Source organism: Echiichthys vipera (assembly GCF_963691815.1).
Source record: "Echiichthys vipera genome assembly, chromosome: 14".
NCBI lineage: Eukaryota > Metazoa > Chordata > Actinopteri > Perciformes > Trachinidae > Echiichthys > Echiichthys vipera.
The window spans coordinates 22,092,139-22,119,388 of NC_139839.1; the positions used below are offsets into that span (position 1 = coordinate 22,092,139).

At 42.8% G+C, this 27,250-nt stretch overlaps 1 protein-coding gene across 1 annotated transcript in view; it reads right to left on the reverse strand.

The window, feature by feature from the left end:
* Positions 1 to 3,175: 3,175 nt before the first annotated feature.
* tspoap1 (TSPO associated protein 1) overlaps positions 3,176 to 27,250 on the reverse strand; it is a gene marked incomplete at its 5' end in the record, with an annotated part of 65,077 nt that continues 41,002 nt past the window's right edge. The window contains 27 exons of the mRNA XM_083927499.1: positions 3,176 to 4,174; positions 4,722 to 4,829; positions 5,270 to 5,341; positions 5,449 to 5,564; positions 6,289 to 6,336; positions 6,949 to 7,017; positions 7,865 to 8,033; positions 9,287 to 9,429; positions 10,840 to 10,939; positions 11,707 to 12,516; positions 12,835 to 12,987; positions 13,768 to 14,145; positions 14,567 to 15,022; positions 15,156 to 15,307; positions 15,518 to 15,544; positions 17,015 to 17,890; positions 17,977 to 18,086; positions 18,168 to 18,274; positions 20,164 to 20,369; positions 20,793 to 20,897; positions 21,591 to 21,771; positions 24,956 to 24,988; positions 25,723 to 25,773; positions 26,016 to 26,120; positions 26,204 to 26,326; positions 26,831 to 26,920; positions 27,072 to 27,155. Coding sequence (XP_083783625.1) covers positions 3,824 to 4,174; positions 4,722 to 4,829; positions 5,270 to 5,341; positions 5,449 to 5,564; positions 6,289 to 6,336; positions 6,949 to 7,017; positions 7,865 to 8,033; positions 9,287 to 9,429; positions 10,840 to 10,939; positions 11,707 to 12,516; positions 12,835 to 12,987; positions 13,768 to 14,145; positions 14,567 to 15,022; positions 15,156 to 15,307; positions 15,518 to 15,544; positions 17,015 to 17,890; positions 17,977 to 18,086; positions 18,168 to 18,274; positions 20,164 to 20,369; positions 20,793 to 20,897; positions 21,591 to 21,771; positions 24,956 to 24,988; positions 25,723 to 25,773; positions 26,016 to 26,120; positions 26,204 to 26,326; positions 26,831 to 26,920; positions 27,072 to 27,155 — 5,223 coding nt within the window. The 3' untranslated portion in view covers positions 3,176 to 3,823. The remainder of the gene's footprint in view (positions 4,175 to 4,721; positions 4,830 to 5,269; positions 5,342 to 5,448; positions 5,565 to 6,288; positions 6,337 to 6,948; positions 7,018 to 7,864; positions 8,034 to 9,286; positions 9,430 to 10,839; positions 10,940 to 11,706; positions 12,517 to 12,834; positions 12,988 to 13,767; positions 14,146 to 14,566; positions 15,023 to 15,155; positions 15,308 to 15,517; positions 15,545 to 17,014; positions 17,891 to 17,976; positions 18,087 to 18,167; positions 18,275 to 20,163; positions 20,370 to 20,792; positions 20,898 to 21,590; positions 21,772 to 24,955; positions 24,989 to 25,722; positions 25,774 to 26,015; positions 26,121 to 26,203; positions 26,327 to 26,830; positions 26,921 to 27,071; positions 27,156 to 27,250) is intronic.

The window sequence follows — 27,250 nt, forward strand, 5'->3', positions numbered from 1 at the left end:
AATGCCTGGACATGCAAAACAAACAGACCAAAAAAAAAAAATCTGAAAAACAATATTAACAAAATATTTACACATGAGCTTCCAAAAGGGTAGTAAAAACATGAATATATAAAAAGGTATATCTTCCACTTTCAAACAATGAATGCATGTTAGGGAAGACAAAACAAAAGAAGTGTCCTGCGCTGTATGAAAATATAGCACAAGTCCCAACACTGTTCATCACATACAGACAGCTCCTACATTTTCTTTTCCACTGACAATCTACAACTCAAATATTGTAGACAAGTCCGCCTAAAAATATAAATATGACAGTAACATATATAAGGCCGAACATGGGTATAACATAGTTATGCATGCAGTCAATAAACATCCTGTAAACAACATATTAAGACTAAACAAGGTCTTCTTGTAAGGCTAAATATGAGCAACTGAGCTAAAGTACTATCTATGTGGGTCTATTCAGTCAACAGCGGAGCCGCCTACTCACTACACAGCAGGTAGAGGAATACTTGTGCATTAAAGGCCGTCAAATACAAGATCAGTACAAATATTTGCTGTACATTTCGGCAACTTTTTCGAGCATTCGACCCCCCCTTTAGAAAAAAAAAGAAGAAAACATACAGTACAGCCGCAGTCTTGCCTCTATCCCGGCTAGTTCACATCTAAAGTGTCTTTGTCGATTCGCCCTCCCTTTTATCCTTGGCATCATCATGCTCCCTTTATGTAACACAAACAATTCAAACATTCATGACATTTAAGAAAAATAATTGCTTACTTCTGTCATAAGGTGTGACTCCATAAATCAACAAAGTGAGTGATATCAGAGCTGATCTTCGAAACAAACCTCAACTCTTTAACCCAGACTAACCCACTGAATATCCCTATACTGCTGAATGCTTGGTCTCCCGTAGCTATGGTAACAGGCAAAGCACCTAAGATTTTGGCATATTCTGCAGTTTTTGACAGCCAGAGTCAACAGGTGGCTCAGCATTAATAAGAAACTACAAGTAGAAACCTGAGAAGTTACCTAACAGCCCTGTGTCACACAGAGAGAAGACCCAATCAGACTGAGTGATCAAACACTGAATGTGTTGGAACTGACTGTAACAAGCTCAGAACTAAGGCCTGGGCCACACACCTGCACCAGAACGTCATCTTAATGGAAGTAAAGCCGTCACAAACCATTAGAAGATACAGAACGGTTCTATTTGTCCTCTAGTATTGCAGTAAACAACATGCTGTATTGCTAAAGTTGGATTATTTAGCTTCAACCAAAAAAATTTCTGATGCAAATGTGTGGACATAAAAGACTAACCACCACTACACTGTATGGGCTGATAGACGCCATTGAGCCTGTCTGACCAGATATTCACACACCGCAAGTTGAACTTCATTATTCTCAAACGTGGAGGCAAAAGAAAAGATACATAAACAACTTACTGCACAGTCGATCACAGTACAGCAGCGCCACAAACCACCAGTGCTGTCAATGAGAACTGTTCACTTTAAATGCAGTTCTAGCAAGTGTTGTTCCTACTGTACATGCTACGTTCAAACTCTAAGAAATCCCAAAGGCTTATATACAGTATGTTATTAATGTTACCAGCACTGAGGACACTGCTTCACTCTAATCCGGATATTCAATTTATCCAAAAATATTTTCAGTATTGTGATTTTGGAGGATCTATTAGCTAGAGCTGCAACAACCACTTAATTAATCAATTAGTCCATGAAAACCTTCATGTTTTCTTCAGTATCAAAGTAATCCAGTACATCACTGGGTACATTGCAAACAGGAAGTGCTAATAGATCATTTATCATACTTGTAATAGTGCCCATTAGCCAAAATGTAAACAAATATAGGCTAAAAAATAGGGCTCATGTTGTAGACCACAGCTAACATACTGACTCCCTGGTAACTGAAATCATGGGAACTGTATTTCTTAAACTACTGACAAAAATCCAGGAATTATTTCAAATGGTTGTTTTTTTCAATACTTTTTTGACGATACTAAGTCTCAGAATGGCCCGTCAACATGGGTCTGATATCCCTGGAACACTGACACTCTCCTCTCTCCATTCAGATACACATATCTAAAATAAACTCAAACTATTTCAAACTGTGGGGCAGGCAGGGTGGGCTTTAAGCTGGGTGTATTTGTGTGGATTTTTACTGGTAGGGACACAATGCAAGAAAATTGATTGGCAACCATTTTGATAACTGATTCATCATGTAAGCCAAAACACAAATGTGATAATTGTGATATTTCCTTTGCCTTACATGATAAAAGATTGACTATATTTGAGTTTTGAACTGGATAGAACAAGACTTTTCCTGACATCACCTGAGGCTGTAGGAAACTGTGATGGACATTTTTAATTTTGTGTTTTACAGGCCAAATGGTTAATTGATTAATTGATAATGATTTTAACTATCATTAGTTGCAGCCCTATTAGCTAACAGAACAGCCCACTGATCACCAGATACTACATCATTTTTGCACACTCTCTCTCTGGTCTCTCTCTCTCACACAGAAAATATGTAGCATGCAACATTTAGGCCAGTTGTGACTGCTGCCACAAACATCGAGAGTTCCCGTGAGAAAGGCATGCACACACACACACACACACACACACACACACACACACACACACACACACGGGCACACGCACACGCACACGCACACGCACACGCACACAATTTTTGTGAGGGCAGTCACAAAGATAGACACCCTAACCGGAACCATCACAAGTGCCGAAACACTTAACCTTACCCCAACCCTTGCGTTTTAACCCAAACCTGACCTAAACCTTTTACAGACATAAACCTTAAAAACAAGTCTTAACCCCTTAACACACACACACACACACACACACACACACACACACACACACACACACACACACACACACACACACACACACACACACACACACACACACACACACACACACACACACACACACACACACACACACACACACACACACACACACACACACACACACACACACACACACACACACACACACACACACACACACACACACTCAATACCATCAATAAACAGTCTTGACCATTAACCTCAAACCCCAGAACTAGTTAAACCTAAAGGATAAAGATCAAAGTGGATCATCAGGCTCTCCGACAGCTCTACATGACTAACACCCTGCCCTGATGTCACGTCATGCAATGTGGTGATGGTTTGGGCAAGAGTCTGATACAAATAAATAACATGTTCTGTACAACGTACTGTATAAATACTCTTAAAGACAAGAAAACGAGAGGAACAGGCAGACAGATATTTAAAATACATCCGTGCAGGATGGATAGTGCATTCTTTATAGTCACACAGAGGAGAAGTTAGACTGCTGCTTCTGTTCCTTTGTTTCAAATAAATAAAGTGGCACCAGTACATGACCATTAAAGCTGCTGTTCCATACCGTTTTGTATCAGACTGTTCTAAATATAACTGGTCCATTGAGAGATAACTAAGTGTTTTATATCAAGCATTAAAGCCTCTATTGAGTTGAACGTTAGCAAATGCTTAGATAGATAGGTAGTATTTAGAGAGTATATTTGTGTTTGCACACTTCGACATGCCCTTTACATGCTCTTGTGATGTGACAAGCAGTATTTTGATGGACTAAATGTAACACCTGCTAGCAGTGCTCTAAGGCAAATGTACGCTTACTGGCGGTTAAAGCATCGGTTATTACATCTGATAGCTACTAACCGCGCTGACTTCCAACTGAGACTAACAGTGAAGATAGAAAAAGTGCTTTCAATGTGACGCGAGTATTCTGAGTCAGATGTCCTGACTCATTCTTTCTTGCTGGATCCCAGCTTTCTGAAGAGCTTCTTGCCTTTGGAGAAAAAGCCTTTCTTTTTCTTGCCTTGTGCAGAGCCGTCCGTCTGTGTCGGGCTCACTGCTGCTGGAAGGGGGGCTGGAGGGGAGCAGCAGGCCTCCACCACTGCTGGGCCTGGACCTGGACCTGGACCTGGAGCAGGGTTCAGGTCTGACGTGAGGTTTGCAGTGGGTGTCAGTTTGGGTTGCAGGTCTGTGTGCTCTGTTGGGTCAGGGAGGAGAGGAGGATCTGCTTGGGGTTGTAAAGCCTCTTCTATGGTTGAGGGCCCAGGATCTTGTGGCTCTCTAGAAGATGTCCAGGTACTCTTCAGGAAAAGAGTAAGACTGTTAGAATTATCATGCCTAATACATCAAACAATATCTAAAGCTTTGTTACGCTTCAAATTGTAATACCGAAGGAAAACACCGGTACAGGACACACACAAAGGAGAAGGCAGTGGATGTGAGAGCTCAACTTTTTTGACTAAACCCATCGGTAGGTGCAGGTTCCTACACTGTGTAGAACTTCAGTTAAGGCGGAAGGGAAGAGGACATAAACAGGGGACACTAGTGGTGATCACTGAGCTGCTATAGTCCTATCTAAAAACACTTACGATCAAGTCTCGAAGTGTACACTTCGTTTCTGCTTCTGCAAAAGCCATGCAGGAAAAAGTGGGGCAAAAGAAATGCCACAGGGCAAAATTAAAGAAACAGAACACAAAATAACAGCAACCAGAATAAAGTCAAACAAATCAGATAAAAAAGGAACTTTTTGATGTTAGTGATTTGTGGAAATGACACATAATGTGTGCCTGAGGTCAGGTCAGTTCCATATACAGAAATGCATGCTAGGTAGACAAAAATGCTAAGCACCTGTGATTCTTTCTTGGGTTCTGGTGCAGGCGGAACAGGAACAGTGTCCTCTGGCACGGCCTGCAGGAAGTTGGAGGGCACCAAGCCGCTGTGTCCATTCAGGTCTCCCTGGAAGACAAATATGGCAGTCAGACCTTTTAAAAACAAGGCTATTAACCCTTACTAATCAATGTTTTAATAGTCAGTCAACAGAAAACTAGTCAACAACTATTTAAATAATTGATGAAACATTTTTCAAGCCAAAATGCCAAATATTACAGATATGTTTTATCTGTAATAATCATCTTTCTAATTCCCTTAATGTCTTATTTCATTTATGTATTTATTTATTTTAGTTAGTCGGGATCAAAAAAGTCTTATTTCATCTTGTAATAGATTTGTTTTCTGGATTAACTCCTCACACACCTGCACACAGTAATTAATGTTTTTTTAAAAAAAAATACAAGAACAACAGAACTATATCAGTAAGTACAGCGCAGAAATTGCTTTCCACTAAAATGTAGCAGTATACACACCACTCTTGCTTTTAGAGTCATGTTAACACTCACGTAGAAGAAGCCGTCCTCGTCCATGTCACCAAACACATGTATGATGTCTCCAGCACTGAAGGTCAGCTCAGCCTGAACCAGGGCATAAAAAAACGAGGCAGATAATGAGCAAAAAACTACTACCACACATATAGGCGCCTTGTCTGGAAAAAAAGATATCATGCATGTGCAGCTCTGACCTCTATGTCAGTGTTGGGGGAGCTCTCTCGTGGATCATAATCAAAGATGGCGACCATCCTGCGTGCTCCTGGAGCTGGGTTCCCCGCAGCTGCAACAGCGGCAGTCTGGCTGGGATCTGTCAGTCAAATAGAGAGGGGCAAACAGCACAGTCACACATCCTGATAATTAGAGGAGTAAGATGTCACTGCCATTCCAATCAGCTCAACATCATGCAGCTCGTCGTGGCTGCACGTCCGACTCACTCAGCGCCATGCTAAGCTGAGGAAAAGTCACACCACTGCAGTCAAACACATGGAAATAAAAATACAAACAATTCCATTAAAAAGTTTGTATCAGTTGAGCTGTAAAAATGAAGACAAATGAAATGATTAGATGATTAGATGATGCCACGTGAACTGTGAAATGAAGAGAGGAGTTAGGAGAAGAGACTGCTTGACATTTAGAACTGGGGGTTAATGAAGAACTTAAAGGGATAATTTAGATTTTTTGAAGTGGGATTGCATGAGGTACTTTAAGAAGAGGAAAATGTATGCTACCTATCGTTTTGTTATTATTCTTTCTAACCAAAGGAACATCAACATGTCTTTCCTTTATTGAGGATCTTTAAAAAGGTACATTTCTTCGATGTACCCCCAAAATAATCAAACAGTCTCTAATAAGGATGAATGGAGATGAGCCGTGGTGTAATCAGCTGCTGTAATGCAGTCCAACCATAAAAGAAAAGGTCACAAAATGCAAAAAATAGCAAGTTAACACATGCTGTCCTCAAGTGGACGTTGAAACGGTCGTCTGATCATGCAGGAGAGAGAGGCAGATGAGTCCAAGTGCTAACTACAAACCTTGGCTGGAGGAGTCTACGCTCTCCTCCCAGAGTGCCGCAGACTCCACTGAAAGAGATGAGGAATGGGAAAAAGGGCAAAATCACAATCACAGAATGATAGAAGACCCTAAAAGGCAGAATAATAACTCTGTCTTAAGTTAAAGTGTGTCTCAGTCATCACACAGAGTCACAGATGGAGATAAGAGGGGATGGATGTCTCAACAAGTGAACATTAGGTGATCATGTAATGTTGTGACATCGGAGCAGAATACTGGCAATATGACTTTCTTTTATAGGTAGCATACTGCCACATTCTGCTGCTATGTTTGCAATGTATTACATTAATATCCAATGAAAGCTGACAGGACTCACTCAGTACTTTAATAAGGCGTCATTGACAAAAATCCTACGTCTGAAGAGCCTATGCACTAAGAAAGAAAGTGTAACACTAGGCCTTAATTATAAAATCTGAAACTACTGTAGAGAGTACTCATAGTGTTAATATTTGACCAGATTGCCGGGAAGCTGTCTGATTTCATTACTACAGTAGCTGACTTAAAAATCCCCCGTTTGAGAGTGAGAAGCAGCAACTGAAAGAGCAAAAGCTAAAGAGAAAGAGAAGCAAACCAGAGAGAATAAAGGAGGGAGGTCGGAAGTCACAATCTGCAGCGAGACACACCTTTCTTGGATCGTCTCGGTTTCGGCGGTGGAACAGGGCGACGCGGAAGCTGTGCATGTGTGCGAGTGCCTTTATGGAGTTTTAGAAAGGAAAACCAAAAAAAAAAATAAACCAAAAAGAAACACAGGTGCATTTTTTTGAGAGAAGCAGACCAGACAAAGTAGACAATGAAAAGCCAGTGAAGAGCAATTTAAAAATGACAACCATTGAGCAGCAGACACAGCAGTGAGAACAAGTGGAAGTGAAAAGGTTAAACCATCTGTAAATACCACTCTGGGTAGATAGCAGGAAATAGAAGCAAAGTGTCAGCTTGATTTTGCTCTGTGGCTCTCTACAAGCAAACACTTTGACACTTTGTATATTTTTCAGACACCCGCATGAAAACGCAGTCAGTGACAGAGTAGATGGTTATGATGTCCTTAATAGCAACACAGTGATCAAGAAGCCATACAACATACTGAGTGGTACCGCGGGGAAGGTTTGTGGTCTATTTTAATTGAATTCAAATGAAATGTAGTCTGATGATCGGATGAGAAATCTCTTTGTGCTCCCTGCTGGGTCAACAGGTCAACAGGATAGAGAGAGCTTCTGAAAAACTTTATTTTTCTCCAATTAACTGCAGACCAAAATATGACAATGTGTCTCATTACACCGCTGGCCAATCTGAAGACTAGGGAAATAAAACTGAAAAATGTATACTTTAGGTCTGGACTCACTGGAAACACTTGTGCTGCTATTTTTCACTTACCACTTAAACATAAACAGCGGTGATATTATGAATAAAACATTACAATTTACACCTATGGTAAAGGACGTCCAAATGTTCTCATTTTCAACTGCAACAGAACACATTTATCAGCACACAACGACATTACATTTTTCACTTGGTCCCAAGTCTTTAGACAGTTTACCCTACCTATCTTCTCCATGGAGGCCGCTGTGGACAAGAAGCCCTGCTTCAGTAGCTGCTGCCGTGTCTCTTCATCCTCCACCTGGATCTCAGATACCATGTTACATGGAACATAGCCCAGTTGACCTTTAGACTCTCCTCGGTAGAACCCGTCTGCGTCTTTATCTCCGTAAACCTGGGGACAGGAGTGTAAAAATGTATCTATTGAAATAGAACACACACCTGTAGTATTACAGGGTTATTAGTAGTACTAATAAATACTTGATTTATTCTGAAATACTGTTATTTTTCATTGTCCATAATTTGATAGTATATCAGCTGTGGCTAGACCACTGCTGTACTAGCATGTTTTTAGAACTTTTTGTTAAAGCAGTGAGCAAAATTAGAGAACACTTTTAGATACTTTCCAGTTTTTGACACCTGGTGACAATTTTGTTGGATACAATTTATCTGGCAGCTCTCATTGACACGGATCTGTCTCAGCACACAGTGTCTCGTAGTTTAAGACTTTTTGGACTGAAAGCCCACTGCAGTGACCAAACCTCTCATCAGCAGAAGGAATAAAAAGGCAAGTCTTGTTTTTGCTGAGGAGCATGTTTTGTGGACAGAGGAGAACTGATCCAGAGTGATGAGAGGACGTTCAGTTTATTTGTGTCTGATTGGAAATATTATGTTCAGCGTAGGACTGGGGAAAGACTGAACCCAAAGTGTGTAAAGAAGTCAGTTACTTTTGGAGGAGGAAGTGTCATAGTTTGGGGATGTTTTCTGCTGCAGGAGTTGGGCCTCTTGTACAGCTACATGTCAGGGTGAATGCAAATGTTCATGTGAACCTCCTTCAGCAACATGCAACACCTTCACTGCAATTATCTCCCAATCAGCTGCAATTTTCATGCAAGACGATGTCCCCTGTCACTCTGTAAAACAGGTTGAGCAGTTCCTTGAAGCTAAGATTATTTAACAAAAAAAATGTCCAGCCCAGAGTCCAGATCTAAACCCCATAGAGAATCTCTGGAAAATCCTCGGTAAAAAAGTAATGTCTAAGAAACCCACTGCAGTTACTGAACTGTGGAAGAGACTGAGTCAGAATGGACCCAGATCAAACCAGAACAGTGTGAGAAACTAGTGATGTCCTGTGGGTGCAGATGTGCTGAAGTCATTCAAAGCTGTGCTCTCTACACTTCCTGTTCATTTTTTAATCCTATAGCCCGACGAAAACATTGTTGAAATCTTCTCTTCTGACACAGTGGTCACTCTTCTCTAATTTTGCTCACTGTTTTTTATCACAAGATGAAGGTTTTTGTTGAAGTGCCTTGGTTATTTATAAAAACACGCTAGTAGAGCGGTGGTATAGTGTGGGTGAGTCAGGGAGGCTTTGAATGAAAAACATGCACAATTGTCAGGGTTATGCCAGTAGTGTCAGAGCAGTACCTTAATGATCTGTCCTTCAGTGAAGGGCAGCTCTTCCTCGGCAGCATCAGGATTGGGTGACATAGTGGCCGGATCATAAGGGAAGAGGGCCACAAAGATCCGTACATCACCGCCTTCTTTGATCTTTGTTGAATCAACACCACCTGCAGACGCACACACGCACACACACACGCACACACGCACACACGCACACACGCACACACAGGATTTATATCATTAATTGATGCTTGTTCTCAGGTGATTGATTCACAAACGTCTTTCTTTTTGTTTAGTGAAGTTATGCCCCATACTTCTTTCATGTATTTTCTTTGGGTTTATGAAGTTTGGCTTGTTTCTTAAAACCAATTAGAAGATATAACTCCTTGTTTTTGTGCATTATTTTATAAAATATTCAGTGTTTATACAACTTCCCTTTCTTCACTTTGCCGTTATAAAATTAAAATACAAATTATTGCCAATACTATTACGCTACACATACTCTGCACGCAAGCCTTGCAAAGCTTGCAATGAGTTCTGCAAATAGCCATCTCTCCCCTCCCCCACCTCCCACCAACTGCAGTGCTGCTGTGACAGTGTTCGGCGAGCACAGGCATGTCCTTAAAAGAGGTAATCAAGCTAAAGCACTGATCCTAAGCTGTGTGAGCTGTTTGACAAACGTGCACTCGTTCATGATCTGCAGCAAGCAAGCACCAGGTAAAACACAGTTTGACCCACTCTCTAAGGCAAAAAAAATAAAAAGAACACTAATATCATCAAAAGGTGCAATGCAACAAATTGTGCTAATGTGGCTTTGCACTGTCTACAGCATAACAGACATGACACAAGTGTGGCTAAAAGCATTACGACTGCAGCCTATTTGACAGCGAGCAACACATTTGAAGAGCTGTAGTGAGACTTTAAGCTGCACCGAAGAGTCGTGTTCTCTATCTCATTAGGGAGAATCAGCCCATCTGTGGCAAAAGTCACGGGCAGACGACTTGCACACTTTCACATCCTCACACATTTTCTAGTAGATAGGACAGAACTGCTCCCTTCCTCTATCTGTGTGCACGTGTACACTTGTGCTTTTGTATATGTGTAGTCAACTGTGTACCCACACATATTCCAAAAAGGTTTATTAAATGAGCGTGCAGTCTGTGTCATTGTAACAGCAACTGAGGAGAAAGGAAGAGAGGGAGGAGCAGAAAGACAGGGCCCCGTACGTCCTCACTGCAGGCCGTTTCTTTGCTGGCTAATCGAGGTTACTATTTTAATGTCTGTCACTTCCTCCTTTCATGACAAGCCACTTTGGGGTAAGCCGGTTCTCAGCTTAGCAGGCTCTCTTCCACTTCTTCACTGCAGCTACAGCACCTCCTCCTCCTCCTCCTCCTCCCTGACCCCACGCCCTCCCTTCCTACACAAGGTGCTAATCTGACTACCATCATGTGAGAGAGGGGGAGCCAACAGAAAGGTGTGTCAGCATCGCATCAGAGCACTGCAGATTCAAGTCAAGAGAGAGAAAGAAATACAGATACAGAGCTCACAGGAAGACAAAAGAGGAAAGAGTCACTGACCTTTGAGCTGCCTGGCCTGCAAGCACGCTGGTTTAGTAGAGAGCTCAGCCTGGGCTCCCCACGATGGACCTGCCTCAGCTGGAGGGATCTGGCTGGGCTCCTGCTCAACATACAGAAAAAGAAACCTTATAAGAAAAAAAACATCTAATACATAAACACAATCACTACTGGGGAGGAGAGGGCAACTCAGGGTTCACAGAAAATGAATGGCAAATGCAGCTGTTTATGTTTTTAAACTATGTTCAATAATCTATGCTTCATCTAATGATTTTTTGAAAATGAATTGTTACTTGTTTCAGTAAAGACTGAAACCTCATCAAATACAAAAAAAACTCCAAGGTTTCCGACATTCGACTGTTTCGACATAAACATGTTCCTTTTTTGCTCTGTGGTGGTGGTGTTAGCAGACACAGATCAAAGCACATCTACTGATGAGTAGAGCTGGGTTTCAAAAGGTGTAGGAGAATATGAATGCAACAGGAGGAAGTGCAGTCAGACAGAGGGAGAACAGAGTCAGATACACTTTAGCTGACACAAAATCTTACAAAGATTGGTGATAATGAACTGGTTAAAACTCAAAACACAACCACTTTCTGGCCACATCTTAATTTACATGCCATTACTAATTATATACTGTATTATGCTTGCTTTCATAACAGCACAATATGCCACAAAATGAGCTACCTAGCCTCACTCTGTCCACTGCAGTGGTGATGATGGAAAATGTAGCTTTCTACTTAGCGGGGGAGTTAGGTAAGTTAGTAACTATCCACTAAAGGACTCAGAGGGTTAGATCCACACTGCTACAGGGAAGAGGAGGGGGCTGGGATAACACAACCATTGCAGCTGGCCTGCAGTAACGTTTACCAGCGGATCAGCCTTCAGCCTTCGGCGGTGAGGAGGTCTGCTGTGCTCCATTTGAGCCCCCTCTATCCACCACTCTGAGCTCATCTGCTCTGCCACCCCCTCCCCCTGACGGTACTCCACAGGCTCCTCGTTGTCATCGGTGCCGTACTCAACGTCAATCTCTACCCCGTGACCAATAGGTGATCTCAGAGCCTGTCCTGTTTTGCTGACTGGGTAGGGTCTTGGCGGGTTAAGACCTTGGCCAGGGTTGGCTGCCACGGCGACAGCCATCTGACTCCTGAGCATGGCCTCCCTCCTAAGGCGGTCCCCTAGGCCTCTTAGCAGTTTGCTACTGGGGGTCAGCTGGGGAGGACAGCGGGCTGAGACCCGCCTGTTGGTAGGACCATCATATAAACTCATGTCCTCTTCTTCAGGATAACTGATGGTGTCAACTGTGTCTGCGTAGTGCACCCTGTGTTGCGTCTTAGGCTTGACCTGCATGGGTCCGTGCCGGAGTAAAGGCTCTTTGGTTAGGGATCTGGGATCCCTGTTGAAGTGGTGATGGTGAGGGGGAATGTTTGGGTGTGGGTTGCGGTGATGCGGGTGATGGTGGGGGGCAGGGTGGAGGCGTTCAGAGTCTCTGGAGCGAAGGTGGCTGGGCCTGGGCCGAGGCTGACTGCGGTGGGTTAAAGGCTCGTTATGACTGCCATCTTCCTCTTCTGTCCCCTCAGGGATGATGAAGAGGTTCTTCTGGTGTTGGACCTGTGGAGGCAACTTAAGGATCCTCTCAAGTACATCCTCCTCACTGTCTGGAGTCTTCAAATTGCGTGACTATAAGACCACAGGTCAAAGCAAGAATGGAACGGTGAAGGTGGGATGATGGGATATCAATGAAAACAAGGAAGTGCAGACAAAAGAGAGAACCCGGCCGTGCAAAGGAAAGAGTAAAGAAAGAGGAAAAAAAAAAAGAATCTCAATAAGCATGATCAAAAATATGACAGAAGAAACATAGCCTCTGAATAACACCTAAACTATATAAGGAAAACCGAAAGGGGCATATTTTTTTAACTCAAAAGGCAGAACCACAAAGTGCCTGTGCAAATGTGGGTGCACATCGCCACAAAATATGTAGAGCACTCATTCCTTTACCCTGTTAGCTGCGACTGTGTAGCCTCTGGCATGTGCTTCTCCAAAGTGGTCGGAGTAGTCCTCCTCCTCCTCCTCCAGGATGTCAGACAGATCTGAACGACTGTTGTCTGCGTGGTAGTCGCTCAGAGGCTCCACAAGCCCCTTGCTGTAATTCTGCAATTAAATACATCAACATTCTGAAACAAAGTACCGAGTGTGCATTAATCTTACATTTTGAATCCGGATTTGTCATTTCATTGAATGAGTAAAAATAAATACATCTGCAGGGTAGACATTAACATGTTGCAGATGCACACTTGAAACAAAGATCTACTACTGTTTTAGAAAAACCTGCCATCAGTCAGTGTATTATCCACAGTAGATGGTGGTCTGCACGCCCCCAGTTTGAAAAAGCAGGGAGGTGTACAGGCATGGAAGATGAGCAAGGTGTTGCTATGGACAGGGGCAGCAGCTAAACATATTAAAACCACCTAAATAAAAAATCAGTTTCAGTGTACACTATATTTAGAACATTTTAAATGCTTTAACTTGCCATCCGACAGCTCTGTTTAAGTTAACACTAGGAGAACCATGCTCTCGTCAAAGCCACCAGACTCATTTTACCTCTCAGAACATGCAGTTGCTGGGGTACAGCTGCTTCGATTAGTTAGTTTGTGTTTTTGTTATTGTATGGCTTTGGTGTTTTAAAGGGTTAGGAACGAACAAAACTAACTATTTAGCATCTGTTTAATATATTGCCTGCACTGTTACGATATGAGGATCAATGAGATCATTACACTTATGGTAAATGGGGAATTAGATCACCAAAAATTCAGCGTCCCCCTTTTAAATAAGTTCTAAGCAGTGAGAACACATACGCATACATGCTATATTCATTTCTGTAGTGAAGAGTAAACTATTAATAGTAGGCGGTGTCAGAAAATCCGGGCTGACCTGCTGCTTCCTCCAGCTTGGCTCTTGGTCCTGTCTCAAGAACTCCTCCATGGACACCAGGCGGGTATTCTCTTGCTCTTCCTCTGCCTCTGATTCCAGTGGTGAGACGCAGGGGGGTCGGTGGAGGTTAATGTCCTGAGGGTTAAGAAAGTCTGTGATTGGGGCTTTGGGTGGCGTAGGGATGCGCTCAGGGGTCCCGAGCTTGGCACTGGGGTCCTCAATGAACCCCTCATAAGATGGGAAAGAACGAATGGTTTCAGGGCTGTCTGTGTCTCTGCGTTGCCCCAGCACTGCTGCTGCTGCCGTTAGCGTTGCTTGCGCTGTTGCTGCTACTGGAGATGGTTGAGGTGGGGAGGTTATAGGGGAGGTCACATTAACCTGAAGATGAGAAAGATACAACACTATTTATTTTACTTTATTGTTCTAGAACAAAAAAGTCTGACAGTGTGGGGCCATCCATCTGTAAAATCAGATGGATGGCCGAATTTTCAGGCAGGTTCTGGGGTTTTAAAAACTATTTTCTATGATTTCCAAGCAGATTTAAGGATGTTTATTCATGATGGACAAATAAAACAATGAACCACACTGAACCTACGTATCTATATATCATATCTAGTGTTTAGATTTGACATGTAACTAACTTCCTGTTGTTTGTGGAACACTGGCATGCACCTATCCCTTCACCACATGCAGTATCCCCCCTCAGCTCTCCCCACACCTCAGTTTGACAACCTCTGACCTAGAAAAATAAACAAGTTGTGGCCTCTTATATATAGTAGGATGGAAGAGTGAGGATTACCACTGGAGTAATGGTGGAGGCTACTGGTATTATTGCCTCACACACAGCCATGGCAACAGCAGAAGAGGGGTTGGCCCAGGCATTCACATATGAAGAGTTGAGAGCATTAGGAGGGTTGGCAGCAGTTTCAACTGTGAGGCCAGTGATGTTTGTGTCTGATGGCAAAGTGCTGGGCAGCACGGAGACTTTGGCAGCAGAGTTCCTGTAGGGTGGCGATGAGGGCGGGTAACTGCAACCTGCAGGGCTGCAGGGTAGGGGTGGCACAACTGGGGCGGTGATAGCTGGACCTTCCATGATGGCAGCCAGCTTGGAGGGCACATTGACTGGCAAAGAGTCGCAGGACTCCCCGTGGGCAGACGTGGTGCGGACAGTGAGCTCCTGAGCTGCCAGCAGGGACTGCATCTGAGAGGGGCCCAGCAGAGCACTGCCGGCTGTTGGGGAAGACACCTCCAGCACCTTGGAAAGGAGAACAACATTTGAATAATATAAAACTGTACAGCAGCTACCAAAAAACCATAGACAGACACATTTACTGAAATTAAATGAATCAATGAACTGCTTATCCCCACAAAAAACACCAAGTTCTTGCCTTTTTCTTGTCAGCATAGATAGTGTATCCAGTGACACGGACACCATTAGAGGTCCCGGCAGCATCTATGGTGACTGGCAGCCAGTTGATGAGGGCAATGCCCGGGGAAGGACCGTGCTCCAGCTGTACATCCAGAGGAGCATCAGGGGGACCTGCAGGGATTGAAAGCACCGTACCACAGCCAGTGGCAAGCAAAAGATAGAGAAATATTTTCATATTAATATGAGATCAGGGGATTTCCTCATACTGAAAACACAGTGCTTGGGATAAGAAATGATTATCACAATGGGAACAAGTTTCTACAGAGAAAGAAAGGCCATCTAATACTCTAAAGGGACATAAAAAATTTAGAAACCATATACCTGTCATCCCAGACTGTGGGCATGGAACTTAAGCAAATTTGAATGGTCATTTAGAGCAATACAACTTAGAGAAGCATCTTACAGGCCAAAGAATTTACATGAAAAATAAACTATTGTTGACTGAAAGAGGATGAATAGCAATATGTTACCATAACTTGACATCAAATTATGCTTGCAATATAAACAACAACATCAGTGATTCAGCTCTCACCCCCCCAAAAAAAGAACCCTCTCTTTTAGCTCCCTGATTTACATTGAAATCCAATTCTTTGGGCCTCCCCGTTTACTCTTAGGCAATGTCTTGGTGACAGGGCAGGAAACTATCAAACAAACTGGCAAAGGGCAATTCAAGATCAAGGAAAAACCAACTTGCCATGATATAAGAACCCTACTGCCACAGTGGGAATACTTGATCAGGAGGTGGGTAGAGGATGGCATCTGTCACGACCAATCCATTCACTTAGATTCCTTCTCTTTGAAGTAATACATTCTGTGCCAAGGGGCTTTGGTTCTTTAATAAAGGACAGGCGAGTCAGGGCAGCTCACAAGAGCAGCTCTCATGAATAAACTGATGTCCTTGTGTGGGAGGTACAGAATCACCACTACTGAATACAACACATCGGGTCAACATGTAGCTCTGATCACTGAGTTGTTGTATTCAATAACAACTGCCCAACAAGTCAGTGACGTGATGTGAAGAGCCGGACAGAACCAGCAGCGGTTTATAGGAACAGTTTCCTCTATTGGAGAAGTCATCTACGGACAGTCCCTCAGGTACATTAATCAACCCTCAACAGCCGGCAATGCGCGGCACAGGGCATAGACAGGGCTACGGTCTATGAAATGTCACTAAAATGTGCAATGTACAATTAAATATCTTTCAATGGATATTGCTCACACAAAGATTTGATAAGCTTCTGAATGGGATCACAGATCTCTTTTCTACATGTCTCTCACACACAAGCACGCACACGCATACACGCATGCACACACACGCACACACACGCACACACATGCACACGCACACACACCCACCAGAATCTAACCATCTAACTGAGATGTCTTTGCATTTGTTTTCATACTGAACAGTAGCTGAGAGCTCAGTTGAAACAGTACTTGTGAAGTACACTCTCCACTTCACATTGCTGGAAATAAGTCTAATGTTAGACCAAGCCATTTATTCTGATTTAATTATGATTTAACACAAATCCTATACAAATAATGTCATTCCTAATCGTTGTTTTTTCAGCTACAATATCAGGCTGTAATTATTATTTCGAAAAGGTTCTTAAAAATGTGTCAAAAACCCTTTGTCTGGAACTACCATGCGAGCCAAACTGGGCCTTACATGATCTGAATTCACTCTTGTCCAACCGAAATGTTTGATTTAACTTTGGATGGGGAATTAGCGATTCTTATTGATTCAAATCCCATAATTGAAGTTAGCATGGCACCTTTAGAGAACACCTGATATTAGATAAAATACTAAATCCTGACCTGCCATCAGTGTGGTGAAGGTGATTGTAGTGCTTCTGTGTTCGCGTCGCTCCACAGGTAACTCCCATGGCGTGCGGTGCGGCCGTGCCTCCACTTTGACTGTGTACTGCAGGCTGGGCATGAGGTTATTGAGGCACAGCGAGCAGCAGCCAGCCTTCACCAGCTCACACTCCTCCTCATTCAAGGACACAATGTGCACATAGTTACTGTTGCTGGGCAGCCAGGTCAGGTTGGCAGAGGTGGCAGTGATCCTCTCCACACGCAGCTGCGTGGGCGCCACACAAACGTCCCGGCCGACCAACATGCTGCAGCGCAGCTGGTCTGAGGGGCCCTTCTCTGTCAGGCTTTGCACTGACACACGGTAGGCCTTGAGGTTTATGTCCAACCGCTCCAGAACTGCTTTGGTCTGGGCACCGAAGGGCACATTGAGCCGTAGCTCCTGGTCCACATACACGTTATAACTCCACACATTGCCCCACCCAGCCGGCACCAACGGAGGGTCCCAGCCAATGATGATGCTCTTGGCAAGCTGCTTGATGAGGGTAAGCTTACGTGGGTAAGGCACAATGTCCACTCCCACCTCCTCCAAATCCAAGTCCAGGCCGTTGGTGAGTGGGGCTGGGACAGCCAAGGCCGATGCTGAATCTGAGGGGGCTGAGGCAGGGCCAGAGGCAGCAGGGGCCTCTGTCCTTTCTGAGGTGCTGACGCCCATGTGGAGGTGATGCTGGTGGCTGGCACTGTGCAGGCTGCTGTCTAGCAAGGAGTTGTGGGACATGTCCCCTGTCTCTGGATGGTGAGTGCTCATGACATCGTCGTCCGATACACGTTCCACAAAGTTAGAGGGGACCAGCCCTCTCCGTCCATCCATCAGCTCACCTGAAAGAAGCCACATTAAACACTGAATATCTTGTCAAGACAGAAATATGAATGTGTAGATGCAACAAATTATCCTGCAGATTTACCTTCATAGAAGCCATCATCATCCATTTCTCCATATACATAGATGTATTCTCCGGCAGTGAGTGGAAGCTCCACTTCAGGGTTGTCATTGGGGCCATCATACGGGTTATAGCTATTGAAAATGAATTTACCAGAAGTTTAACAAACTGTTGGCGGGGGAGTGAGTCAACTCTGGCCTTAGTTTTATACTTACCTGTATCTTGCAATGAACACCTGGAGCTTTGCTGCTCCTCTGCTGGCTGTGTAAGGTGCCGGGGCTACGTCAATGTCCAGCTCCTCCACTTCACTGGCAGTGTCCACCTGAGAACACCATGAACAGAAGGTGAAATACTTTGACCTTTAGGCAATAACAGAACTAGTTATGAGGTACTATAGATGAATGCTCACATGAAGATACTGTGGACAATACTTTTGTTATTGTTACTGTGGTTAGCAGACAGTCACCTTGATACCTGAGTTGGATTTTCATTCATAGGGGTATATACAGTACAATAAGAGGGCTTGTATATCTATAGCCCCTGGGAAAACCTTGTATAAGGATACTCACTTACAACTACTACTGTATAACCTACATAATCCACAGTGGCGAATGGATTATGTCACAAAATATGAGCTATATTGAAATGTGGGCAGACGAATGACTGGATGAAAAGACCATCAACCTTTCTGTCAAGCAAGACAAGACACTGATTCTTGGGAGACACGGCACAACAAAAACACTACATCATGGCAGCAGATCCAAAAACCTTCTCTTATGAAAGAGCAAAGGAAGCTCTATCGAGCACATTCAGCTCCAGCCTTTGCTCGCATGAGATGACAGAGAGGTCAAGGAGGGCTTTTTAATCCATTAAATCCACACAATCAATGTGATCGTGCCTGGCCGTCTTGGTAATCTTGATGAGAAATCTGCCTGTCTTTTGAGAAATAAAGAAAGCAGAAGAGCAGCAGGAAGGAGTCCTGCACTATGACATGACCTGGGTTAACATTAAGAAACCAAAGGTGCATGATCCCAAACCTATAACCAAGGCTTGAAATTAACAATAATGCTAAGTACCATCAAATGCAGGCAAAAAGAAGATATTAAGCAGATATTAAGAGTGGTTGGCAGCTTCCAAATGACATTTAACTAAGGTCTCAGTGAGGACATTTTAAGTCATGCCTTTAAACTGGATCAGTGTAGTGTACACGTTTTTGCCAGAATCACCAAAATTGATTCTCCTTTCATGCAAATTCTATATCACTGATTAATAAGTAGAGATGCATTGATCGATACCCAGATCGGATACCCGATATTGACTAATTAGCAGTCACTTCTTTTTTAATTAATATCATACACAGCAAGTTAATTATAAGACATTGTTTGTTGGGTTTCAGGCAGCTGCTATATGTTATTGTTATTAATATTATTTTGCGCTTTACATGGAAGTGTTATTTATTAATTTTTGCTGCTAATGTACACTTTGTACATTTATATCTGTGTTAATTTGTTACCTTTTTTTTAACAAGGTTAAATGTTTATGTCAAGCCTGATGCCTTCACTCACATGGCAATGTACACGGTTCATTTAAGAGTAGTATTGGATCGGTATTGTGTATCGGTCGATATGCACACCCCAGGTATCGGTATCGGATCAGTGCATCTCTATTAATAAGTGTATCATGAATGTGTGTTGCTCCTGATGAATGATGAATAAAGTAAAGCATTAAAGGAACAATGTTGTAAAAAGGGAGATTTCCACGTCTTACTTTATTATAAAGCAGGTTGAGGTGCAATATAAATACTGTGAAAGTATAAAAAGCTCAATCCACAGCTTGTGTTCAGAAACTGTCTTTAAACGAGCCGTCATGACTTCTGTACAGTCTATAGACCGGGCACATTTAGAATGTTTATGTTTACATCTTTGAAAAGGTCTATAAAGGTAGAAAGTGCAGCTACAGTGCTTTTACAGTCATTCCCCGGCTGCAATGATGGTGCAGAGACACTGAGAGCGCAGAGGCAGAAAATCCAAAGATCTCACTTAAAGAGACAGGCTAAAACTAAGTTTCAGACAGAGAGACAGCATGAGGCAAAAAAGTGTGTTTTAAAGTATGTTAACACTAGTAGAAACCCAAAATACAAACAGGGGACCTAAAATGAGCAAAATATGGGACCTTTAATTCTGAAATGAGTAACAAGTGAATCGCTGGTACCTCATGTGTTGGGCTTGATTTGTGCGGACTAAGGTGAGTGTCAGACTTGGGGGTGAGGTGCGTGGTCTCTGACTTGCTGGAGGAAGAGCCCGACTTGCTGACACTGATGGTGGGCAGCTCTCGATGCTTGGTGACAGGCGAGCGCTCCACCCTGGACAGCCCTGCAGCGTGGGGGGTGGCCCCCAGCCGCAGTGCAGCGGCCACATCTAGCAGGAGAGAGGAGAGAAGAGGATAATACATAATCCATGACGTTAATAGACAACGCCGACCCTGTCACTGGTTAAACTGGTTGAATCCACCAGCAGGTAGGCAGGTGGGGTCACTGGTTGACATGCAGGTGGCTCAAGGTTGAATCTGGCTGATTAAACAGTGGAGAAAAAATCCTGTGTCCATCTGTCTGAGGCCAGAGGTCACTCTACCTTGTGGCAATGCGTGTCACACCAACACTGTTAAGGGGCTTAACTGGTTCATTTTTCACCTCAGCCCACGAGCACTGACCCTGATGTGATGGTGAGCATTACAGGCAGTGCTGGACTGTGACGGTGCGGGTCAGATGATGGGTTAGAACATGCCGTGCTTTTGTGACAGTGCCGAACACATATCATGAGTAACAGAGACGGAGAGAATACCGAGCGGATCATTACCCTCAGGACAGGAGAGAGTGTCACCTCCCTCGAGACTCCAGAAGGCTATTTCACCAAGAGACACCATATCCCATGAACCACCAGTGCAGTCTAAAACACATGGACAGTGTAAGAGAGGGATATATACAGAAGAAAAGATATGGAGTTTTTGCACTGTTGTTACGTTAAATGCACTCTTGGCTGGGATTACAGTAAAATGGATATTCAAAAACATTGCTTTGTTCAGTGAAAAGCAATTTAAAATGTCTGTGCCTTTCATTCAAAGCTTTAGAAGAACAAGTGCACGCACAATGCACGCACACGCGCGCACACACACACAAGCTGAAAAGTAAGAGATTGTGCTCAGTTTGTATTTCTGATACAAAAGAGAGACACACTGGTATTAAGATCATTTCAGGGCACCATTTCATGTGGCCTTGCTGTTTAAAAGGAACCTACAGTACAAAGTCTGTAATGAATAATCCTTATACTAAAAGCTGATGTATCCCTGAAGGGAGAGTTTAAAATGGATTTGGATGCTTTTGAAGTCATTCTGTCCATGATGAAAGTTGAATTATTGTTAGACAATGATTCAACTTTTAGATTGTTTTGAAACAAGACAGAATAAAGAGGCCACAGTCATCAGTCATGTGAAGCTTCAACTTCAAAGAGACATGGTTGTTGGTGTATTATATGCATATATAGCAATTTGTTAAATTCCTTTACAAAAAAAAAAAGCCGTCTACAATGAATACTTAGTTTTTACTTTTGGCTGTGAGTACATGTCATGGTGATGTGTCTCACCTCTCTCTGAAGGCAGCCCCACCCCGTTCGTCAGAACAGAGAGGCTGGGATTGTTAAAGAGGCTATCGCCGGCCAGGTCCGCCTTCGATGCCTGCAGTCGAAACTTCTCCAACTCTTGGGACAGCAAGCCAAACTGCTCGCTCTGGCTGCGACATTTGTCCTCCAGGTCTCGTACCTTTGACTGCACATATGAATAACAGACAGGGAAGACAGCCATAGACTTAAGACATAGGTTGATGATCAGTGTTGTATTGTAACACTACAGTCATGAGGAAAGGATTTTACCCTGTGGGCCCTATTTTTGTCGAGGTACAATGACTAGCACAGTTCTTTGACCATTTGGTATTTTCTGACATTGAAATACCGTCTCTGAGGTTTTTGGCGTCACTTAAATGTGGCACAGCAAAACCAGTTGTTGGTATTTTGGTGGAAAATGTGTCTAAAGCCCTATTCAGACGGGATTAGTTTAATGTGGGGACCTAGGTTAAAAAAGTCTTACCTCAGGACGTCTGTAATATAAATAGCCAATTCGCACGGGGTTAAGAAATCCCTGTATTCTACAAGAGGTGGCAGGGGTGACTCGATTTACGCACTGCCATCACCTCCCTGTCGCCTTCCTGTCGCCATGTGCGTGCTATGTAGCTTCTTGATATTTCAAAATTAAGTAAACAAAAAATCGATTATCTAAAACGTGATAAGAGTTCTTCTTCAAGCCCTCTGGATTCTCAAAAAAAAAAAAAAACTACGTATTGACGGGATATGCCGGAATAGCAACATATGTTTTACAGAGGGTCATATTCTGACGGGACTAGTTTTACCTGAGGTATTTTTTCCGGACCATTTTACAGAAGGTGAAAATCGCAGTATTTTTGACTGACCTTCTCCGGAGTAATTCCTGACATGGCGTATTCGGACAGGACTAAAACCTCAGGTAAAAATGACCTTAACCCACATCCCCACTTTAAACTAATCCCGTCTGAATAGGGCTTTAGACATGACACTGAGAATAGACATTTATATATTCTGTTTCTGGCACAACTTCGCTCAGCTGTCATTTCGGTGATTTGCTTAAAATGTACATGCAGACTTTAAACTAAACCCTCTCAAACCAGTAGATGTGTAAGATTCATACAGCATCTGCTGCTTCATACAGCATCTGCATCCCGACTTTCCCATTTTAATATAAGCACTCTGGCTGTCAAATAAAATCTATTCTACACACTACACATCAGACGGGTCGGCTATAACTTGATGTTTGACCTGTTTATGAGAGACATGGGATTACCGGGGCTCAAACACTGCTTTGTCCTGTTATAAGATGTGATGTTACCATTGAATTACAGCAGAATTATGACTGAAATAATGTCAAATTGACATTACATCATGTGTGCCACTTTTAGACCAGTGATGTGACTGGCTGAGAGTGTAATTATCAATTATTATTAATACCACACCCTTGCCTTCACCCAGCTCTTTTGCACTTTGCACTACTGCACAAACATGAACCAAAATAGCGCCTGAAGACGGCCAGACAGTCTGTGTGCCCAGACCTTCCTCTTTGCGTTTGTCATTGCACTTGCACGATTAAAACAGGGCCCTGTATGTAAAAGTTACATCCTTTTTGAATTGTCAGTGTGATGCAGAAACCATGTATGCCTATACAGCAAGCATATTTTTGTAAACATTTTTATCATGTATAACATCACATCTGACAAATCCAATTTCACATCTGATCCTACACAGTTATGATTATTTTGGTAGATGGACAGATGGAACAACACAACAGACAGCATTCCGGTCCTGGTGGGCCACTGTTCTGCATTTTTTAGGTTTCTCCCTGCTCCAACACACCTGATTCTAACAAATTTCAAACCTGTGACAAGCTTCAGCTGTTTGATAACGAGCACATTATTAGAATCAGGTGTGTTAGAGCAGGGAGAAACCTAAAACATGCAGGACAGTGGCCCTCCAGGACCGGAACTGGGCACCCCTGGTGACACATTATAAATGGAGAACTGTAGCATAATGTTAGGTTTCTGCAAGACGGACAATATAACATAACAACATTTGTTTAAACACAGATGGCAGAGAATTAGAGGTCCAGTTAAGAGAAAAGGGGAGGGAAATAAAGTCGGGTAGTTCTCTAGTAAAATGGGACACAGGATGGGAATAAAAACCAGAGTTGGAGGGGTAGCCCACAGCAGGTTATGATAAGTTATATTTTGCAGCTTCTGTTTTTTTCCCCACTTTAACAGAGCAACTAGACAGCAGGGTTATTTGGCAGAACATTACAGATAGAGGTTTGTCTCAGCTCTACTGAGTTTCTATATGTGGCTGATTTCACATCAAGTTGCGGTGGGAGTTTCCTGGCAGGTTGATCTGACAAAAGCCTCTGCACGAAACTGAACAACATTTCCTGTTAGCTCTCACCTACGCAAAGTCTAGTCTGCAGTCACTTGTTATCAAAATGCACTGAGCTGAAGCGGTAATAAGTTCTGAAATGCCAAGAGGAATCACTTTTAAACCTTAAATGAACGCTCAATTACAGATAGCAATCCAACTCTGCCATGTGTTGGGTATAGACAAAGGGAGATTCTACCTCAATATAATAAGATCAAATAACAAGCCAGCACGATAAGTGCGTTCAGTGCAGCTGGGAGCTATAACTGTGCCACAGATATACTGTTATCTGGCCTCATTCGAATGACCTGATTTACAAACACTTTGGTAGCCAAAAAATGCAGCAGTATCAAATGGGCCTCTGTGGCCACATGAAGCATTTATGATGGTTCTGTAATTATTGCAGGGTTATAACTCTTTTAACGCTTTTAATTTAAGTATATGAACAAAACTGTCAACTTGAGGGCGGCTCTATCTACAGGGGACTAGGGGAGGTTTGCAGGAAGGTGAATAATTTGGCCCAGGAGGTCAAGCAGGCTGAAGGTTAACAGTACCTGCATGCAGTCCAGTGTACTCTGGTTAGCAAAAAGATAACACAAAGGAGAAAAAAAAGGAACACAAAAGTAAACACATGCTTGTGAAACATTAAACCTGAGAAAGAGAAAACATATTCATGAAGTAGAAACACAGCAGTCCAGGTTGGCAAGAAAATCCTGTCCATATCAAAAGAAATGTGTCTTGGCCCTCAGCAGCCAACACCTGTCTTTTCAATGAGCACAAATATTTGGTTTAATCTTACAAAAGACAGTGTGTTGACTTGGCAACAAAGCTCAGGCTCTCGAGAGGGAAAGACACCTTCTCCTGTGATGATTTAGGTTTAAATAGAGACAGAAAGTCAGAGAAACAAAGCAAGAGGAAGGAAACAAGCACTTTTTTTTTTTTAAACAGGAGCAACTATACTCTACCAGCTCCCTCCGCAACACGAGCTGAGTCAACTCCTAAAATTAAATACACACTTCATTTAGGAAAATGCACTGTGTGAAAAACAGATAGCATATACTCATAGAATATAGACTTTATGAGGCACTGAAGTCTTTCTCTTTTTTCTTCATTCAAAATCAGCAGCCATTCAGACAGACGTAGCATCAACTGTCATCGACTCATCTTGTCATCTTTTGAATTCAAAGTGTGTTACATTCACACCGAGAGCAAGTATAAACGTCACACGGTGGCCATCTGTTCAAACGGTTTTCCAGGCCCACGAGTGCGACAAAAATACAAGAACTTTCTGCAGCAGCTTCTCTGCCAGGTGTTTGGATAAGAAGAGCGTATTGTGCTGTGTGTCTGTGCAGCTTCAGCTGGCAGTTGAGGTCTTTTGTCTGCTAAACACATTGAGATAATCAAATATTTATATTCGTTTTGCTTGGTGGTAGAGGAATAAGAAACACCTTCCTCAATAATTAATTAGATTTGATCTCATCAGGCAGAAATTCACTAGTGCATGAGAGAAACACTGAGAAAATCTGAAACACACTCCTCCTCCTCTCTCTAATGTAGGGGCTGAGTGAATTAAGTTCCACTGTCTTGTGTGACGGTAATAAACAACGCCACCTTTGAGATTTGGTAATATAAGTCATTCAAAGTTGTTCAACTAAGGGCTTTACTGTATGGCAATAAAAGCACTACATGGTGTAGATGGTTTGCTAGTCACGGTGGTGTAACACAAACTCACCTCCAGCATCTGAACCACTCCTTCATGTTCCCTCTTGGCATATAACTGAGCCTGAAGATAAAAAAACACATTGAAAGCAGTGTAGTGTTGGTTGTTTGCTCATAAAATTCACAACACAGAGAGCTCCGCTGACAAACTGCTCTATTGATACCCAAAGGTTGCCTCCTGCTGGACAAAGCCACCATTTCCCCATCACTACAAACTCAAAGGAGTCAGGTGAACATGATGGTTTGATTAAGGCAAGAAAAATATCATTCAAATATGTAAAGTGCAGAAGAGGCTGTGCTTCTCACCCGCTGTAACCGTTTGATTTCATCCTGTTTGAACTTAAGAATAGCCAGTGCCTGCTCATGTTCCAATTCCAGCTGCTGCCTTCGCTCGGCGACCTCTCGCATATGCTGTTCAGAAAGAAAAACCATCGGAAGGCCATTTTTTACAGTAGCGTTGTATGTGAAATTGTAGTATCTAAGCCCGGCAGTACCTTTAGGACCTGCTCTAGGTTCTCCAGTTTGGCACGGAGTCTCTGGTTCTCCTCGAGAACTGAATTGTGTTGAGCGGTCACTTCAGAGAGATCTTCCCTCAGCTCCTCATTCTCAGCCCGAGTCTGACAAATAACAGGGGAAAGGAGAATGTGTTTTTTCCAAACATTGGTCATTATTCCTCTTAGGGCCGAGTGATATGGCCAAAATCTGCTATCCCAATATAGGTCATTTCATATCTTGGTAATGATATATATGACAACTTTAATACAAAATGAACATCACGTGCAAAGCATCGACCAAATGACGTCAATATTGCAGTGTCGCAGTTCAACTGCTGTTTTTTCACATTGCAATAGAAATGATAGAGAAAAACATATACCTTAGACATTTTTATATTATATCAATTGTGGATCACAAAATCTCACTATGATTTTTTCACGATATAGATCCCATTGAAATATTGCCCAGCTCCTTTCCTCTTTGTTATTTTAAGGTTTACCGACAAGTCTAGTCGTGTTGGTGCATGAAAATATCATCAAAACTGACAGCTATGATTGCCCAAACTGTAAAATTCTGAGCCACTTCACAGAAAAGAAGAGAGCTTGACAGGGCAGGAGGACACTGACCTGGTCGAGCAGCTGTGCCTTCCTCCTGAGGAGATCTGCCTCCTCCTTTAGTTGCTCATTTTTGCCTCGCTCATCCTCAAGCTGGCTCTCCTGTTAACCAAACCACAGCACAAAGTTCTGATGAAGCAGAAGAAATACATGTTTTCCAGTCCTTCTGTCCACTCTGGTGATAAGTAAACCAGACTGGAGTGATGCCAAAGATCATGTTGGAAGAAAATACTGGAGAAAATAGATTGCTTACCAAATCCAGACATCTCTTCTGTCGCTTCTTTACTTCATGCTCAAGGTTTTCACATTCTTTTCTCTTCTTGCTCAGCTCACTTTCCTGAACCGACAAAGAAAACAGAAAGTTACACTAAATCCTTATGTTGAACTCTATAAACTCTAAACTAGACCTAGTTCTTTACATGGTTTTAAACA